Genomic DNA, 19,773 nt, shown 5'->3' with positions numbered 1-19,773 from the left:
GGTCTCCCATGGAGTGGAGTCTTCGGACTCCACTACATGGAGGTGCCCATATAATAATAATTTTTATGTTGTAATTTGCTTGGTTCCCCTATCTACTTTTGTTATAATAATTTGCTTATTCCTATACAACTTTTTTAAGTTGCTAATATTTCTTTAAGTGGAATGTTATTCTTGGGAGGTTTGGATTTTCACTTGCACCCACAGTGGTTACTAATATTTGTTTGGATGTGGCTAGTATTCTAATGAATTCCAAACCTCCCAAGAATGTTCTTGTATGATTTCAGTACAGTTTGGGAAGGAGCTATGATTGCAATATTAGTTACAATTTTCCATGTAGCAGCGAGATTGATCCTATCAAGGTGTGAGGTGGAGTCTAACAAGATACATTAAATACTTGGAGTGTTGTTCCAGACCTACTGGACTAGTTGACAATGATAAAATGTATTACTAAATCAACATGATAGTTATTAAATGAGGAATCATCATGGGTGATTTAATTATTCAAATACTGAATGACTGATGGCAAAATTTTGTTAAAAGAATGAAGCTGAATTTATAGAACTATTGTGAGACAACTTCCTCAAATTGTATGTGACAACAAGAACTCAAGATCAAAGAGCATTAGACTTTATTATAATATTAATAATTTATGTATTAATTTATTCCCTTGAAGACCTGATAGCCTAACTTCTCTATTTAACTTTATAGTTATCCATCCCATAGATCGTGTGCAGACACATTAATTCTGTTTTCAGTTACAATTTGAATTGTTTTCCACAATTATTACTTGAGTGCTGTGTGTCTGTCACTGATAATTGTGCCTCTGATGATGATGATGGTGGGTAGAAAACCAGTGAAATATTAGCGAGTTTAAAAAATGTGTTTTTTTTCTCTCTTTACGCTGTTTATACCATGAATCATTATTATGAATAATCAGTGACACCTCTGTACCAATATGGATCAGGATCTATGTAGTTAAGAAGCTGCTAGACAATATACACTGGTTCCTTATTCTTGTTGAGAGGCTTATATGCTGGTTAAACATGATAACTAATATTTAAGGAATTGACAGCGTATACTAGAAATATAAATTAAATAAACTTTAATATATATTTTCCGATATTTCGGCAAACGCCACGATGCCATCTTCTTGGGAACTTAATACAAAGACACGTGCACACAAGTACTACATAACAGCAAATGAGAACTGAAGCTAGGAAGCGAACGTTTTCCTAAAGTCCTGATGGTGCCCCCTGGTGGGCTATATTGGTGGTTCTTGGCCTTTGGGCTGAAGTTCTTCTGATAAATGTTTCCCAAATTTGGGGCAGTCTCATGCATCCAAATTTGTTGAGGTTTGGCATGTTCCTAAGGGCTGAGGCTGATTCCATGAATAGTCTTTCATACTTGAACTTGCTGCGGTGTATGACTGTGGCTTTCTTCCATCTTATTCTGTGGCAAATATCCAGAGCGTGGTCTGCAAGCCCAGAGTGGCTGTACTGGTGAAATCGGATGTAATCCTTGTGTTCTGAGATTCTGATATTTGCTGTCCTGCCTGTCTGGCCAAAGTAAGACAATTTACAGCTGCAAGGGACCTGGTATACACCAGGTAGGTCTAGGGGAGCAGATAAGGGATGCCAATTTTCTATGTGGTCTGTAACAAGTGGTTAAGTCATGTTTTCTTAAGATTTTGTTGATTTTTTCCGAGGTGCCTTGGATGTAGGGAATGGTGATGGATTTAGAGTAATCTTTTTTGTGAAGGGGAGGGGGTGGTGGATAACTGGGTTAAGTATTTTCTGGATTTTTTTTGGGGGGGGGGGTAGCCGTTGGCTGAGAAAGTGTCACGGATGTGATTTAGTTCAGTGGTTAGGGCTTGATCATATGAACAGATTATTTTTGCCCTGTTGAATAGTGTCTTAATAACTCCATATTGTTGTGAGGGGGCGGTGATGGGATTGTTGGTGAATGCATCTGCCTGTATGGGTGGGTTTTCTATAAACCAAGGTTCCATCAGGTTGGCGGGTGACTAGTGTGTCTAGGAAGGGGAGGTTATTGTTTTCCTCTTTTTCCAGGGTGAACTTGATTCTAGGGTGTTGGTTGTTTAAGTGTGTTAGGAAGGAGAGGAGTGAATCCGGGCCATGTGGTCAAATAGCAAACACATCATCAACGTAGCAAAGCCATATGGTAGGTTTTTGTGAGGCTGAGTTTAAGGCTTTCTCTTCAAAAGTCTCCATAAAGAAGTTGGCCAAGGGTGGGGAAAGTGGTGAACCCATGGCTGTCCCCTCTATCTGTTTGTAGAATTTTTCCTGCCAAACGAAATAGCCTGAGTTCATTGTAAACTGAAATAGGGCTGAGATATCGGGAGGAAATTTAGCTTGGATTAGCTCTAGGGTTTCTTTGAGGGGTACATTCGTGAATAGGGAGGAGACATCAAAACTGACCATTATGTCATTATGTTGCAGTGTAAGGTTTTCTATACTGGCTTTGAAGTGGGCTGAGTTTTTTATGTGTGATGGTGTGTTGCCAGTATAGTGTGAGAGCGCTTTGGCTAAATGCTTGGCTAGTTTGTAAGTGGGGGAATCAATGCCATCCACTATGGGACGTAATGGCAATTTTCTTTATGTATTTTTGGGAGCCCATATATGCGGTGGGGGGGGTCTAGAGTTATAGGGTTTTAGTCTGTTGGTAACCTCCACAGGCCAAGAAGTAGCCTTCTTAAGGAGCCTATGGAGTTTTCTAATTTGTGAGTTGGTGGGATTGTAATTAATGGGGAGGTAAGTGGATCAATCTAATAGCAAAGCCTTGAGCTTACCTGTGTAGTCATTAAGGTTGAGTACCACAGTGGCGTTCCCCTTATCCGCTTTGGTGATCACTATTTCTTTGTTTCTCTTCAATTCTTGTAGTGACTTGTATTCACTAATAGATATGTTGGATTTTGGAGGTTTTGCTTTTTTGAGAACACAGGCTACATCCAATCGAATATCGTTGGCGATGTGGCTTGGAAGTTGGCGAATTGCGCGTTCAATTTGGATCATTAATTCCTTGGCTGGTAATTTCTTAGGAGCAATGGCGAAGTTGTGACCACGTGACAGAGCGTTGAGTGCTTCAGGCTTCAAGATAACTGAAGAAAGGTTAACTACAGTGTTGGTTTGTAGTTTATGTTTGGACGCCGAGTTCTTTATTAATTTATCAAACTTGTTGATATGTTAACTCCGTATTCGTTCGAATTCTTTATTAGCTGCTGTACATGAGACGTCATGTAGGACTGACCAAAGCTCGTGATTAAGCGTATGTGAAAGCTCATTCTCTAGCGCTAAAATAGCTCTGTTTATGTCGGCTAGGGAGCCGCGTGTAGCGGTAATTTGCTCCCGAAGTAAAGCCTGGCTTGCCTGGTTGTAGATACGGAGAGCTTTCTGTGAGACGAAGCGGTGTTTAAATTTTACACAGTTTGGGATAACTTGATTATCCCGGCAGCGTTTTAGGAATGCCAGACGGTTAAGTTGTCCGGATAACTTAAGCTTCAGTTTGCCGTAATGCGGGCCTTACGTGCGAAGGAATCTCCGTGGATGATCATTATTCTTGTTGAGAGGCTTATACGCTGGTTAAACATGATAACTAATATTTAAGGAATTGACAGCGTATACTAGAAATATAAATTAACCACCAATATAGCCCGCCAGGAGGCACCATCAGGACTTTAGGAAAATGTTAGCTTCCTAGCTTCAGTTCTCATTTGCTATTATGTAGCACTTGTGTGCATGTGTCTTTGTATTAAGTTCCCAAGAAGATGGCAACATGACGTTTGCCCAAATATCGGAAAGTATATATTAAAGTTTATTTAATTTATATTTCTAGTATACGCTGTCAATTCCTTAAATATTAGTTATCACACTGGTTCCTTAACCATACAAAATATCTACCATCTCTACAATCTTTGTCAGCCCACTATATATACAGTGTTACAGTATAGTTTACTGTAACACTGTATATATAGTGGAGAATGTTCCTTACCTATCGTTCTTCCCTCCATGAGTAGCATTGATGCTAGTTAGTATATCTAACTGATAGCCTCTGATGGTCAGGTCTCACTAATATCTATAATCTGAGGCAACAACAACAACTCAGCTCTGCCCTAATCACTTATCACAACTATCAGCCATGTGCTAATAGTCATGATAAGTAAGGTAAAAATACAAATGACTATTTAACATAAAACATGCCATTGAATTGACATTATGCAAATAAAACTGATTAAATTGAAACTTCTTTTCTTCTGATTTCAATACTTGTCAGTTAAAAATTCTCTCTTATGTAGACCACACACAAGTGTATGAAAAGAGCATGCAGGTAATTTATTAGGTCTGTACACGAATGATAGGAGTATTAAAAACAAAGGAGTAGAGTTTGTTACCTTGGTTAACATATTAGGACCTCATATTGTGAGGTCTTAATATGTTTCGAGTGTGCAAAGAATACAGAATTTTTAGGAAGGATAGATAGGATAAGAGAGGCATGATGCTAATGATATCAAATGTCTTGAATCCAGTTAGAGTTGAGACCTCTGAATGCAATACTAGTAACAATTTTTCATGTGGCAGTGAGTTTGAAGCCATCTGGCGTGAGGTTGAGTCTAACAAGATTAAATTCACAGTGGAGTGTTGTTAGAGACCTGGTGGATTGGTTGCTAGTGATGAAGAAATGCATCAAGAAATAAATACGACAGGTGCAAAAAGAGTAATCATAATGAGGGACTTTAATTGTCCAAACATTGATTAGGTAGTTATGAAATCACATGAGAAGAATGAAATTGAATTTATTGAGATGTTGAGAGACAACTTCCTTAAGCAGCATGTGACAGAACGATTTCGAGGCAGAGTATTAGATGTGATTATAGTGTCAGAGGGAGGTTTCAGTTAAAGAATTAACTATTCTGCCTGGTTGGTGACAGTGATCATGTGGTACTCACTTGGAAAGTGGCTAAGTTTATGAATGTTCCATTCAGAAAAGGTTATATGCTGAACTGCAAAGCAGGAAATTATGACCAACTGAGAAGTATACTGAGTTCAACGGAATGGTATCAGTTATTGGATGGGAAATATATTGACAGTGCATGGGAAGTGTTTAAAAATACACTTGAATGATGTGATATCAGAATGTGTCCCTAGAATTGAAAAAAAAATAGAGTAGGAGTGAAATGGATGTGTAATCTTATTAAGTAAGAGATTTGTAAGAAAAGGATGATGTGAGTTATGATAATTGTAAGTAGCAGTCCAGAAAAGTCATAAGTGTTGTATGGAAAGCCAAGTCTTAGTATGAAAATAAACTGGCTCTGCAAGTTAAAGACAACCCAAAAGAATTCTATCACTATGTTGCAAGGAAAGAATGAAGTTGATAGATTAACCGGCCTTGTTTGCCAAGTGGTCAGTGTATCTGCTCTCCAGCCAAAAGGCTGTGGGTTTGAATCTGCCATGGGCATGAATGTTTGTGATTATCTGTGAAAATACTAGTGGTGGCTGTAGATGGAGTTGGTATAGTTCTGGTTCGTTGTAGTTGGTGAAATGAGTAGTCGAGACAGAGAGTTGTAGAGTAGGTGCCCTCCTTCAATGAGTCTTTGGACTCCCTGGAGGTGTTACATAATAATAATAATAACTCTACTGAATGCAGATGTAGATCCATGTGACTGATGCAAAAGTGATTGTTCAACTAATGAGCAGCAATTTTGCTAAAAGTTATCAACCTGGTATATGCAGCATTGAACTCACCATATGAGGAAACATGTGGATGAAGTACTAGAGCTATTGCACAAACTGAATAAAAATTTTGCAATAGTAAATGATAGGATATCAGCACAGATGCTAAAAGAATGTTCAGCTGAACTGGCTATTCCCTTGACCAGGCTATATAATTTGAGTCTCAGAACATGGATGATTCTGCAGGAGTGGAAAGAATGTACGGTAATCCCATTGCAAAGATTGAAGTATCCAACTATCGACCAATTAGTATCTCAGGAGTGGTGAAGATTTTGGAAAAGTTGGTTAGGGTTCGCATTCAGAAATGGGTTGACAGAGAATCTCTACTTTGCAATGAACAGCATCAGTTTACTAAGAGAAGGTTATGTTTTAGTAACTTCCTCACATTCTATAATAATGTTACCGTTGAACTAGAGAAGGGGAATGGAAACACCATAATATTTTGGATTTTGCTAAGGCTTTTGACAGAATACATCATGTAAGACTATTGCATAAATTGGGCAATATGGATTTGGATTATAAAATATTAGCATGGATAAGAGGATGGCTAACTGGCAGATATCAAAAAGTGGTATATGGGGGGGGGGGTGAATCTGCAAGATTCAAGTTAACTAGTGGTGTGCCTCGAGGATTATTCCATGGTCCATTGTTATTCAGTCTATACATTAATGGCATTGAGAAGGATTTGACATGTGACATACAGGTATATGCTGATGATACAAAGATAGGTAGGCTAATCAGGAGTGCTGCTGATATGCAGTACTTGCAGAATGATTTGAATAGGCTGGAAATGTGGTCATGTGAAAATGGCTGTCATTTCAATATTAATAAATGTAAAGTCAATCACTTTGGTGTGATTAACTATCCAGTGTCATATTATATCAAGTGGGATTATGCTTGGAAAAACCTGATGAGGTTAGGGATCTTGGAGTTTTAGTAGACAAGTTGAAGCTCAAGGATCATGTAAGAAAATTTGCAAATACAACTCAGAGAATAATGTCAGTGCTAAAACGAACCTTGACATATAAAGATAAGGAAGTCATTTTGCAGAGAAAGCTAGGAGAAAAAACAAAAACATATATTCTTGCTTTGTTGATTTTCAGAAAGCATTTGACAGTATTGACCAGAAAGTGACATTAGCAGTTCTGGAATCCTGTGGAATTGATAAAAGAATTAATAGCTATATTAAAAAATGTTTGTTAGAATAGGTGATGATTTGGGGAAATGGTTTAAAACAAGCAGAGGTACTAGACAGGGAGACCCAATATCACCAAGCATTTTTCATCGCACATTTAGAAAGAGCAATGGACAAATTGAAGGAAGATGCCAAAGGAATATCTGTACACGGAATGAGAATTAACAATCTGAGATTTGCAGATGACATTGTTATTATTGAAGAAGACGAAAGAGAACTATAAAAAACACTGGAACTGTTAAATGAGGAAGGGAAGAGATTTGGACTTGTTATGAACTTGGGAAACACAAAGACAATGGTATTTGGTGAGAAGAACATGAAACAAAAGATACAAGTGGATAGAACTGATATAAAAAATGTAGAACAATTCACATATTTGGGAAGTAAACTGACATATGACTTGGACTGTAAAAAAAGAAATAAAGATCAGGATTGCAAAGGGAAGAACAAATCTGAAGGCCATGGATAACATCTGGAAAAGTAAAATGATCAGTCTGCAAACAAAACTAAGAGTACTGGAAACATGCATCTTCAGCGGCGTACTGTATGGATCTGAAACGTGGGTAATAAATAAAGAATCAAGAAAAAGAATTTTGGCGTTTGAAAGAACTTGTTACAGGAAGATTCTAAGAATAGGATGAGTACAGAAAATCACCAATGAAGAGCTCTATCAGAAGATACAACCAAAAGAGAATGTAATGCAGAAGATTATAAAATGGAAGCTGCAATTATTTGGACACATCTGTAGAATGAGTGAGAACCGAAAGATAAAGACATTTTATGTTTGGTATTTTGGATAGTTTAAACAGAAGAGGCAGACCATACAGAGAATGGATAGACAATATAAAAGACTGGTGTGGAATGGGTGTACAAAAACTGCGACACTGTGCAAAGAAAGGTGGAAGAAGATAGTGAAACAGGCATCAGACATCAACGGGCAGTGAGCCCATGGTTCATGATGATGATGATGAAGTCATTTTGCCTCTTTATATGGTCTTGATAAGTCCTCGCTTGGACTATTGCACGCAGGTCTGCTCTTGTGGTTTCCTTGGTGATTCTGATACAGTGAAGAGAATGCAAAGGAGAGTTTGATATCAGGATTGTGGAATACAGATTGAGAATTTGTAGGCTGCAGACAGGGAAACAGGGATGATATGATTGAGATTTACAAACTTCTGAAAGGGTTATACAGAATTTCAGTAGATGGAGTTTTTCATTTTATGGAGGGTGGGAAAAGGACACATGGGCATCCATAAAGGTTGAGAACGAATGCTGACAAGGGGGGGGGGGGGGCTAGATTTTTCTCTCATAGAGTAAGTTGTGTGTAATTGGAACGGATTGCCATTGGATGTTGTGTGTGGAAGTAGCATGAATGAATTCAAGAACAGATATAACAGTTGTTGCGAATACTATGGGCTTCCTGGAGGTCTCTCTTAATAATAATATTAATAATTATCACAGATGAGCATGTTATTCAAGTTTTATGTATCAGGCTGCTAAGTTTTCTCTCCCACAAAAGTATACTCCCTTCATCTTTAACTTTTTTTTTACTGTTGTATTTCCTTGGCCAATGTGGCAGATTTCCATGAGCTGCTGACTTTATATGATACACTCTCACCAATCTCGTGAATGGAAAGGCAACTGATATGGCATCCTATGATAATAATTATTATTATTATTATGAGCAACTCCAAGGAGTCGATAGACTCATCGAGGGAGGCCCTATCATCATGTCAAGAACAACTATTTGACATTCACACAGTGTCTATCATACCTCGCCTTGAACTCATTCACAGTCATGGCACCCACAACAGACTGGCAGCTTATTCCACTCATTCACCACTCTCCAAGTAAAAACCTAGCTCTAACACCCTTGATAATCACACTCTTGCCCAGCTTCCATGTATGGCCCCTAGTCCTCCCACCACCAGTCCTATTCTCAAAAATATCTTCTGAATTAATTTTATGGAAATCCTTCAGTAATTTGAATGTCTCAATCATATCACCCCTTTTCTGCCTATCAACCAATTTCTGCAACCCACAAATGCTTTCAAAGTCCATGAATTTTTCTTCACCTTTAATAGTCTAGTGTACAGTCAACTTTAATGGAATATTTGTTTTATCTAGTGGTATAGGCCACATTGTGACAGGAATATACAGTGTATGTGTGTGTGTGTGTATATATAGAAATAGAAAGCAAGATCAGTGTGTGTGTGTGTGTATATATATAGAAATAGAAAGCAAGATCAGTATGTGTGTAATTTCAAAAAAAGGACATGTCTCAATAGTTGAATCAACCGTTCTGCCCTTTCTCCAACCTTCCACGTGCTTTGTCTGTCATTCAACTCACATTTGGTGTGCATCTCTTAGAAATTGTGTACTGTGTATGTCTTATATTTGTGCTTATAATGCAGTATTCATACTTATATTTATGATTATAATGGCACTTAGTATAGCGATAAAGCTAAAAGAAACCATAAGCTTCTCAATTTGCAAGCAAAGCTAGCCCTAATCAAACTTAGTTAGGAAGGCATATACATAATTGATATAGACTGCAAGCTAGCCATACCTCGCAGAACAGTTGGTAGAATTGCTAAGAATAAAGCCCAAGTATTAGAGGAAATTAAAAACGCTATGCCAGTGCATACTAAATTCATTGTACTATACTTTTGTTTATCCTAGTATCTTATTTAGCTTTCGCACAGATTCACAGTAATATATAGTGTGTTATTTATGTTTTTTGGTTCCCAAAATGCATTTGCAAGCTAAATAAAGGTATTCAGGTATTCTGCTTCTCATCAATGCTCTGGTCCCTAACCTGGGAAATAAATGGGAAGGGGGGGGGCTGTACTTTCAAAGGAGTATTATAAGATTGCCTAGAATCATATGACTAATCCATAAATATGGATTAGTCATCTGATTCCCCCCCCCCCATTTTTATGTGTTTTTTTAATTTTTTTACATTGTCTGGAAATCCTGCTCTAGAAACAACATGGAACTTTTTCAAGCCCACTTTAGGCCTCCAACAAGCAGGAGGACCTTCAGGGTTATGGTTGTCTCAGTAATTATGAATGTTGGAAGTTTTTTCCACTTGGTTAGACTATACAGAGTAATTTAATAATAAGGTAAGACACCTTTAGGTAACTTGTATAGGTAAATATGACTTCTCCATTATGTCCATCTTAGTATCACCACCTCTGGGTCTGGCTCCCACTGGCAATATCTCAATAAAGGTTGAAACTGGTCTGGGTAGTGGCTCTTAATGCATAGCATTATACATGTCTGCAAGGAGATGTGCTTTACATTATGGGAGATACTAAGACAAGTAGTGATGAGAACTTGGTCCACCTTTACCACAAGTTGCCTCAGTCCTGAAGATACTTCAGGTGCAAACTTTGTTTGCTTACACTTGGATAAAGGATTAAACTAAATTTATAATAATTATCAATGTATGGAGGAAAAAAAACTAACTAATCATTTTTTTTTAAATTTTCATCTCTTTTTTTGATTTTGAGACCAAGTTTCCTAATGGGTGCTTCAAAAGCATCCTTGTGTTTTCCTGAATACCAAAAAGTAGTTTGGTGTAATGATTGAGCTATCTAGTATTTCTTGTGCAAGGTTACCACATTTGCTATAGTTGAGATACTGAATGTTGCACCTGGACTCTCTTTATTTAATTTTGCAACCTGTTTCTCTTACACAAGAATAAGTAGTTTATTTAGTAAACCACTGCTTATTTAAAGGAGGAAATGGAATATGGAGATTCCTCAGTTTGGTTGAAGAGTTAAAGTTGGTTTTGGAGAATCTTATTTATTTTTCCTGCGACTAGAAGTTGGTGTTTGTTTGTTTGGGACTGCTCGCTAGAAATGACTACTAATTTTTTTGTGTAACCATTTGAGCAGAATGTATGACTTGGTTTGAACTTCTGCAAGAGCTTGCTCAGAGGAGCACATGGTTTGAAACTGTCTTTGTTAGGATACTAGTAACACCTGATTGGTATGTAGTGGTGATTTACTTGGTCACACTAGGCAATACTTTGAGAAGTGTAAATGGACTTACAGTAGACAGAAAATGATAGACCATATGAGAGAAGACATGTAATGTCTTCTTTGGACTATTCATTTTCAACACTGTGTTTAAGACCAGAAATGATATTTTATATTCAGTTTCAATAGTAAATTATATTCTGTTCTGTTAAATGGGTAAGCAAAATATTGAGGATTTCAAGATTATGAGGCCATATTGCAAACGAGGTTTGAGAGTGCTGGATGTGATCATTGCACCGAGCTATGCTGCCTCCACTTGGGGAAATTGATTATGTAGTCTTGACCTAGGAGACTGCCAGGCATACAAAATTTTATGTTAAGAAGGAATATATGTGAAATCACTAAGCAGGTGATTATGACTAGCTGAGGAGTCAGCTTTCAGCAGAACATGGCATAAGAATTTGGAGGTAAGAGATGTTGGTGCTGCATGGAAGATGGCCAAAGAATATTTGAAGAAAGTAGTATCAGATAGCATCATTAACTAGGAGTTGCAAAAAAAAAAAAGAAAAAGTACTGGAGTTCCAGAATATAAGAAAAAAGTGATCAGCATAGCCATGAGTAGTACAAGGTACAGCAATAAGTGTGATCGAAGGAAGGCCAAAAGAAATCCTAAAGTATTATTTCACTATGGGACAAGTAAAAGGAGGAATTACTATGGGAGGATGATGCTAAAAAAGTGCTAATGGTGGGGAAAGTAACAGAAGCATACCAAATAGTTGAATTACTGAGTGAGCATTTTTCAGGGATGTTACTATCTAGGTACTGATGTTGCAATGCTAGATGTGACATTGACTGATGGGAGAATAGTGGAGATGCTTAAAATATTGAGGGCCTCAATGTGAACAAATCCATGGGGTTAGATGACATATTGGCCATGTATTACAAGAATGTGCAAGGGAATTATCAGCTCCTCTGACCAAGGGGTTTAGTTTAAGATTGAGGCTTAAGTTTTGCCTTCTTTCCAGTGCCAGCAGACTAAGGAGAAGGCAAAATATTCCCACTGCATAACAGTGGCTCCAATATCATAAGGAGACAACATGGTTTTGTGAAAGATAGATATTGTCTTAGCATTTTGTTTACTTTTTATAATAAAGTGACATTAGAGTTGGATAAGGAAAATAGCTACTCAGGGATATTACTACAAAGGCATTTGAACATTTCACATAGAACTCTATTGCATAAATTGGAGCAAATGGGAAGGGATATGAATCTGATGATTTGGATTAGAGGTTATTAATGGTTTATGGTTGAGTCGAGTCCAGGAAAAGTCAGGCATCCAGGTGTATCACGGGACTCAGTATTTGGTCTTCTGTTGTTTAATGTGTTTTAAAGTGTTCAAGTATAAGGTGGTGCACTTGGGGAAGAAGAGATCACAAGTCGTGTACTGTATAATAATGGAACTGAACTGCAGGAAAGTCAGGCCAAAAACTTCGAGGTAATTGTCAACAGGAGTTGGCTGAAGTTTAGAGGGCATATTGCAAAGGTAATCTGATGTGCTAAAACAGCACATCAGATTATGTGGTTTATGAAGAACACACTAACATATAGGCATAGAGAAATTCTTGTTCCCCTATATAAGGCCACATCTGGACTCCCAAATTCTGTGTAGAAGTTGTGGAGAGGATCCAGAGGCAAGTGATGAAGATTATGGCAGGTCTGTGGAATGTCCCCTATGAGAATAGGTAACCATTCTGTAGGCTTCCAAAATTAGCTGACAGACAAAAAAGAGGAAACATCTTGGAAGCATTTTTATAGGATTGACACAGAAGACTTTTTTTCAGCACATGGTGAGAAGGGAGAGAATTAAGGATCTCCAGTGGAAGTTGTGTAAGAGTGTGGTTAGCAAGGGTGTTAGGACTAGATTTTTTTGCATGGAAGTATTGAACAGGTGGAATGGATTGCCAGAGGTGGTTATGAGTACTTCGTTAGTGAATGAGTTTAAGGAATTGTGTGAATAATGGATCTCCCACAAGGAGTCTTTTGACACCATGGGAATACCTGTGCATTAATAATATGCTACACAAGTTTTTGGTCTTAATTCAATTAAGAGCCTTTTGCTCATAGATTCCATAAAGAAGTTGTGTCTAATTAACATCAAATGTTTGGTGTTAATTAGACACTTTCCCCTGGTCCATGTCAGTTCTGAGTTGGCTGTTAGTTGCTCACCAAAATGATTGCTTGAGACAAGTTATAATTACACAGCAGCTGACCAAATGTCAAAAGACTGTGACAGTGCTTTTCATGTATGTGGGATCCTCTCCAGGCACTGTCTTGCTAGTGTAAGTACAGAACAGTTATGTAACAGCTGATCAGGAAATGTCTAGATCAGTGATGGCGAACCTTTTTACCCAAGTGTGTCAAACATCTTTTTTTTTTTTTTTTTTTTTAAATATCGACTTTGTTGATGTGCCACTTGCATACATGCATTATAAATTTAACTACATAATCATAGATGGTGACTTATACATATCATATTAGGCGATTTATTTAATAGGACATTGATATAAAATCAATGAATTCATATCATACAATTAATTTAATAAAGTGAAATTACAAACTTACATTACATTTAATGACTTTTCTGTTGCTGAGTACTGGTAGAAAGTTGCTTTATAGAAGGGCTATAGTGTGGACATTTTAATGCTACACAGGCAGCGCTCAAATCATTGCTCAATCTATTTCTCCCTATCGATTTGATATTATTTAAGGCAGAAAATAGAGTTTCATAAGAGTATGTAGAAGAGCTTTAGCAAAGATTTTAAGAGCATGAAAGTTTTTGGGAAGGCTATTCCACACTCTTAGAATTTCATGGTCTGATTTTTTACATGCGGTATCATGCAGACGTTCCCGCTCAAGTTCTTCTAATTCATTTCTAAGAGCAATAAATTTTCTTTTCCAGATAGGATTACACTGGAATTTGGCTAGTTGCATTTCTAGATCTTTTAAATCCAACCACTCAAAGCCATCTAATTTAAGATCCATGAATTCTGTTTCATCAGGATACTTTATGAATTGGGTTGTTTGTTCCAACATTTGAAATTGCTCAAATCTAGACAAAAACTGCTCAGTTACTGACTTTAGAACTTCGATAGATTGGTTGATATGTTGTTCACAATTTTTGGGGCTGGTTTCGTTAAAAAAAATTTCACTCTTGGGAAATACTTACAATTGTTACTTTCTAAATCACGTTGAAATATTTCGAGTTTATTTTCAAAGCTCTTGATAGTGCCAAACATAACATTGACAGATTTTCCGAAACTTTGCAATTATATATTGAGTTCATTCAGGTGCAATGAAAAATCTGTGAAAAACATCAGCTTACCAAGCCAAGCAGAATCATTCAACTGAGAAAATTCGTGCTCCATGCCCTTCGTATTTAAATAAAATTTAATTTCATTTAAACATTCAACAAACCATTCAAGTACTTGGCCACAACTCAACCATCGAATATTATTGTACATTAATAGACCATTGTACACTGATTCAACTTAGCTTAAAAGTGAATTAAATTCTTGTTTGTTTAAAGCCCTGGCAGCAATAAAATTAGTTGCCTTTGTCACAATTCTCATCATATCATCCAAATCCTTTAGGCCTGATTTCGCACACAGTGTCTCCTGATGTATAATATAATAGAAACAAATCAGGGAAATGACCAACATATTCTGTAAATTGTCAACCATATTAGGTGCGCCATCAGTTGTAATCGAAAATATTTTCCATAAATCTGTTTCTCACGGAACACTTTAACAACACAGTCACATATGTCTTTACCTGTTGTGTTTTGAGGTAAATTTTCTAACTTTATCAATTCCTCATGCATAGAATCACCGTGAACATACCTTGCAATAATAGCCAATTGAGCTGATGACGTAATATCTGTAGTTTCGTCGAGACAAATGGAAAAACAATGGCACGAGTTCAAGTCTTGTTGTATTTGAATTTCTATACTAGCATTCATTGATATAACTCTGTCTTTAATAGTATTCCCACTTAATGGTAACTCTTTCATGCGCTTTACAATAGCTTCCTTATTAAAAGTCCTCAAATAAAAATGGTGCACACTTCTTGAAAGCTTCTTTAATATAATCACCATCACTAAGTGGTTTCCCATTATTATTATTATTATGTGACACCTCCAGGGAGTCCAAAGACTCATCGAGGGAGAGTGTGCCAACAGCATCGAACGATTGAACCCCTTCCAACTACTAACTGCGCTCAAACTTGCTCAAGTTTTTGCGAGCCATTAGTAACAGAGGCTCTACCAATCGAACAACCTTTGCTGCCATGTTCAACAATAGTATGTGAAATACTGTAACTTGTGGCTACTAAATTTGAAGGTTCTGAAACAAATATAATTAAAGTCCCAGATTGTGATTCTGCCAGTTTTAGATGTTGCGATATGTATTCTTTGCCTTCTACAAAAGTTTTTTCTAGGAGCCATTTGTGCTTAGTTTCAAAATCTCTTCTTACATTTCAAGTTCTACTTACAGATAGCTCACACACAATTTACAGAGAACTTTATCGCCTCTATCAATAACACCATATTGTCCAGTGCAGACATCTTGGAAATTTCTTGCACTCCCTTTCTATGATAATTTTAGTTTTTTATTAGTGCTAGCTGCCATTGTAAAAGGGTTCACAAATTAAAAAAAGAGCACAATTATATACAGCAGTAATTAAGCAGTAATAATTAATAAGAACTAACAATTACTGGAAATGAATTATACACCAGCAACTCAAATTAATTAAGTGGCAGACCATGCAAGACTACCACTACTTCTTTCAGCAGGGTTGCCAGATTTATTACCGGTATGTTCGTACCGGTAATTTCACACAGAAGTCAAATGAAAACTTTAAGTTTATAATATATAAAGGACGTATTTATAAGTTTGTATCATATAATATTGATAATAATTTTTACAAGTTTTTATAATATCATATGACTGTGCAGAAATTATAATGATTAAGAAAGAAAACGTAAACTTAAAACGCTTGTTTATAGGCTAGTTACAAAATAAAATAGAAATAGGCTAACTATAAAATATAATTCTTCCAATGAACTGAAACCTACCTTCGTCTTAACTGAGAGCGATCTTACACCATTTATCGCAGATTTTTCATCAGAATACCAAATATTTTTCAACATCCAAGGTGTGTCACCTGAAACCCCCAAGTGTGTCAGTGCTGACATGCGTGTCATAGGTTTGTCATCACTGGTCTAGATGCATTAATAATATACAGATTTAGTCCTGTGTACTTGTCCTGGTGGTCAGTCTGCAGGAATGCTGTATCCTTCACATGGTGAATGTTCTGAGTCTCCACAGTATGTTTGACATGTCCTTGAATTGCATTACTCATGCCATATGTGAGGAGGAGGTTGGTATTTCCACTAATTAGGAAGATATGCCTCTGCAGAAGAATTACTTGTTCATTTTGCATGAACGGTGGGGTTCACAACTGGTGAGAGAGACTATTTATTATGATTCTCCTAATATGGTAGTAACTACAAGAAAATTGCAATGAGATTAACAATTTTAATTCATAATTCTCCAACCAACAAACAGTTCGAATCCTGCCATGGACATGAATGTCTGTGATCATTGGTGTGAGACTACCAGTCCATTTATTGAAGGCTTGAAAAATTTCACCCACAAAAGAGAAACCTTTTGTGGGTGGAGGCTACAAATATTTTTAGAGAATATGCAAGAATTGACTATGTCCTGAAGTATTTATTTAATGAGAGCCTTGCAACACAATGTCAAATTGATAAATTTGAAACAAAATGGTGATTTAAGATAGAGGTATATTATTGGAGAGATTGTATAGGATTTTATCAGTGTATTGGACTTCAGAAAGGCATTTCACAGCCCTGTGACAAGTTGGTAGAGATGGGAATGGATAATAGACCAGTAAGTATTGGTTCTTTGAAAGTCACTGATAGGTGTATATATATGGAGTCACTATTTTAGAAAAGGAAGATAACCAGGTGTTAGATATTTGTTATTAAGTTTCTGCTTATTCGTTAGCACCACCTCACAACTCTCCCTAACAATGCCAAGTTAGGGAGAGTTGTGAGGTGGTGCTGAAGTCTCTCCTGGAAGATTTAAATAACTTTGCTTGGAAAGATGAGTGAATTGCCATTTTATTGTTATAAGTTCAAGGTTTTGCACTTTGTAATACAATGTTATATTGGTGTGTTATTACAAATTTTAACAATGTATTCCTGAAGACGTGACAGATGAAATGATTAAACCTGTTTAATTATTTTTCATTGTGATGCAAATTATTCCATTAAAGTGTAATATGAATGATCTACCTCATGTCTTCATGAGGATGAATGAATCACTCTGTGACTGAGACAAAATTTTGAAATTGATTAAACCTGTTGGTTTAATTATTTCTCTTTGTGCTATAAATAATTTCATTAAAGTGCAACATAAATGTAAACCAGCACCTAAGCCTAAATATTTGTGCATTCGTCACTTCTCCACTTTCTACTCAACTTCCGAACACCCTTTTTAGTCCAATTTTAAACCCAAAAAAATACTACAGATTATGTAATCTCTTCTGTGTGGAAATGACATAAAAACACAAAGTTCTTGAGTCAGGAATTATGCCAAAAGACAAATTATAATGAATTTTACAAACAGTTCAGTTTATGATGAATGAATATTCCTGGAAGTACTCTTTCCTATATTTTTTTAAACTGTAGAGTTCATCTTTTAGGTGCATTATGCAAAATTGCATAATTAGTGTTTTGCCTATCCTATGCACATACAAACTTCAAAATCAGAGCTACAGAACAGCTTGACATTACATTTTATGAAATTAGAAATATTTGCAAGAACTTGTCAAAAGATTTTACTTTGATTTACATGTTGAATTCATACTTAGTGATTATTGCAAATTGCTAATCTCAACTCACCAGTTTTACTTTAATAGTTGAAGCCTTAACAGAAATGTTTTGCTTTAGACAAGCAATGGTCTTTAAATCTAAAATAAATAAATTGAGTTATTTTAAATTTGTGTTTCAGATTCAGATGGTGTTTAATTTTTTGCAATATTATCTTTTTTTCTCTCCCCACCATAAGTTGGTTATATAAGGAGGCAGCAGTTAAAGCTGTTACTGCTGATGAGGAAGATCCAAATTTTCTTTTCATGGAAGTAGTAATAACAAAGACAGCTTCAGCAAAGTTCCTGCATTATTTTGGCAATATTACAGTTAAAACGAATTATGATAATGATGTATAAATAAATTATGTAATAAAATTTCAAGCCATTACTTGAACCCTTATTTTATAACATTACAGTTTAATTTAAATAGAAATGAGTAGTGCTGATGTTAATTTAATTCTCTACAGGAAACTTTGAATAGACTTTTAGCTTGGACAATTGAGTGGGATTGCAGTTTTAATATTAATAAATTCAAGCCATTACACTTTAGGAATCAGAGATATAAGGCTACAAGTGTTACAAAGACTGCATGTCGTATTGCTACTATGATAAAAAAGTACATTGACATATAGGAATAAGGAGGTGTTGTCATCTCTATACAATGCATTGGTCAGACCACGTATGGATATTATGCTCAGATTTTGTCACCTAGTTTTCATTGAGGAGTGATATCAGGACTTTGCAGTGTTGGTTATGAAGAGCGTTTGAGGGAATGTGGATAGGAGAAAAAGAGGAGATATGATAGAGATCTTCAAGTTAGTTAAATGATTCTATCAGATTAATACAGAAGGAATTATAAAAAGATGGGAAGAATGAAATACCATCCCTGGAAATCATGTGAAGAGTAGATTTGAGTGAGTGGAATACGTTGCTGGAGTGCATTGTAAATGCAGGTAGTGTAAATAACTTCAAATCTTATTAGGATAGACGTGTTACTGATTGAGTAGGTCTCCCATGATGAGTCTGTTGACTCCACAGAGATTACCAAAATAATAATAACAAATTATGTATATCCTTCAACCTTTTTTTTTTTTAATATGTTTCAATGGCCTGTTAATCTAGTATTAGACATTAAGGAATCCTTTCTTTTAGTGTTGCATTCCTTTTAGAAATTATGGACTTTACAACCGTGTTATAAATAACTCTTTTAATTTCCCAAAGTTTCAATCTTCATATTAAGATCATCACCATCTGGAGTACATATAAATATACAAGGACAAGCTGAGTTACATTACACACAGTAAGCTAAAGAAACAATGATTTGATCACCGGTTATTCTACTGGCATGACCTCTAATGAATAAAAAAATTTTTGTAACTTGACAGTTACACAAAACTAGGTACAAAATTTAAAATATGAAGTTTCAAGTTACTTGAATGCAGATATTTGGATTATCCTCGAAAAGATCATGGACAACACAGCGAACCATATCCTTCCAACTAAGAAAGAAAATCTCATATCCAAATTTCATAGACTAAAAGATTGACAAAACCAACAGACATATTCGAATATCTCCGCAGGGAATGTTAACAACCAACCAGAAGCAAGAAGCAACAGAAGCCACCAATTGCCTGCAGGTAACAGTAACATAGTTAATCTATCCAACCACGCTTTAAACAAAGATGAACTCTCGCTACTCAGCAAAGGTCTAAATTTTGCCGTAGCATCCAGATCGATGAACAAACTGGATTTTATCTGTAATATTGAAAGAGGCTTAAGATTCACCCATAGCAGACAAAATACATTTAGAAACCACCAACATTTTAAATATAAATTATAAGAAAACAATAACAAGCAACTTAATGCAACACAAATTAAAAATTTTCACATT

The 19,773-nt window shown here is 36.1% G+C and overlaps 1 protein-coding gene across 1 annotated transcript in view; it reads left to right on the top strand.

Moving 5' to 3' along the window:
* Positions 1-18,239, top strand: part of LOC150092567 (GTP-binding protein 6) — a 203,553-nt gene extending 185,314 nt beyond the window's left edge. Inside the window, exon 9 of the mRNA XM_090414235.1 lies at positions 18,080-18,239. Coding sequence (XP_090270361.1) covers positions 18,080-18,239 — 160 coding nt within the window. The remainder of the gene's footprint in view (positions 1-18,079) is intronic.
* Positions 18,240-19,773: the final 1,534 nt, after the last annotated feature.

This window comes from Typopeltis vanoorti, chromosome 25 (genome assembly GCF_054136105.1).
Source record: "Typopeltis vanoorti isolate ZY-2024b chromosome 25, IOZ_Tvanoo_1.0, whole genome shotgun sequence".
Taxonomy (NCBI): Eukaryota; Metazoa; Arthropoda; class Arachnida; order Uropygi; family Thelyphonidae; genus Typopeltis; species Typopeltis vanoorti.
Note: the sequence above shows the minus strand (reverse complement) of the source record. Positions and strands in the feature narration are given on the sequence as shown.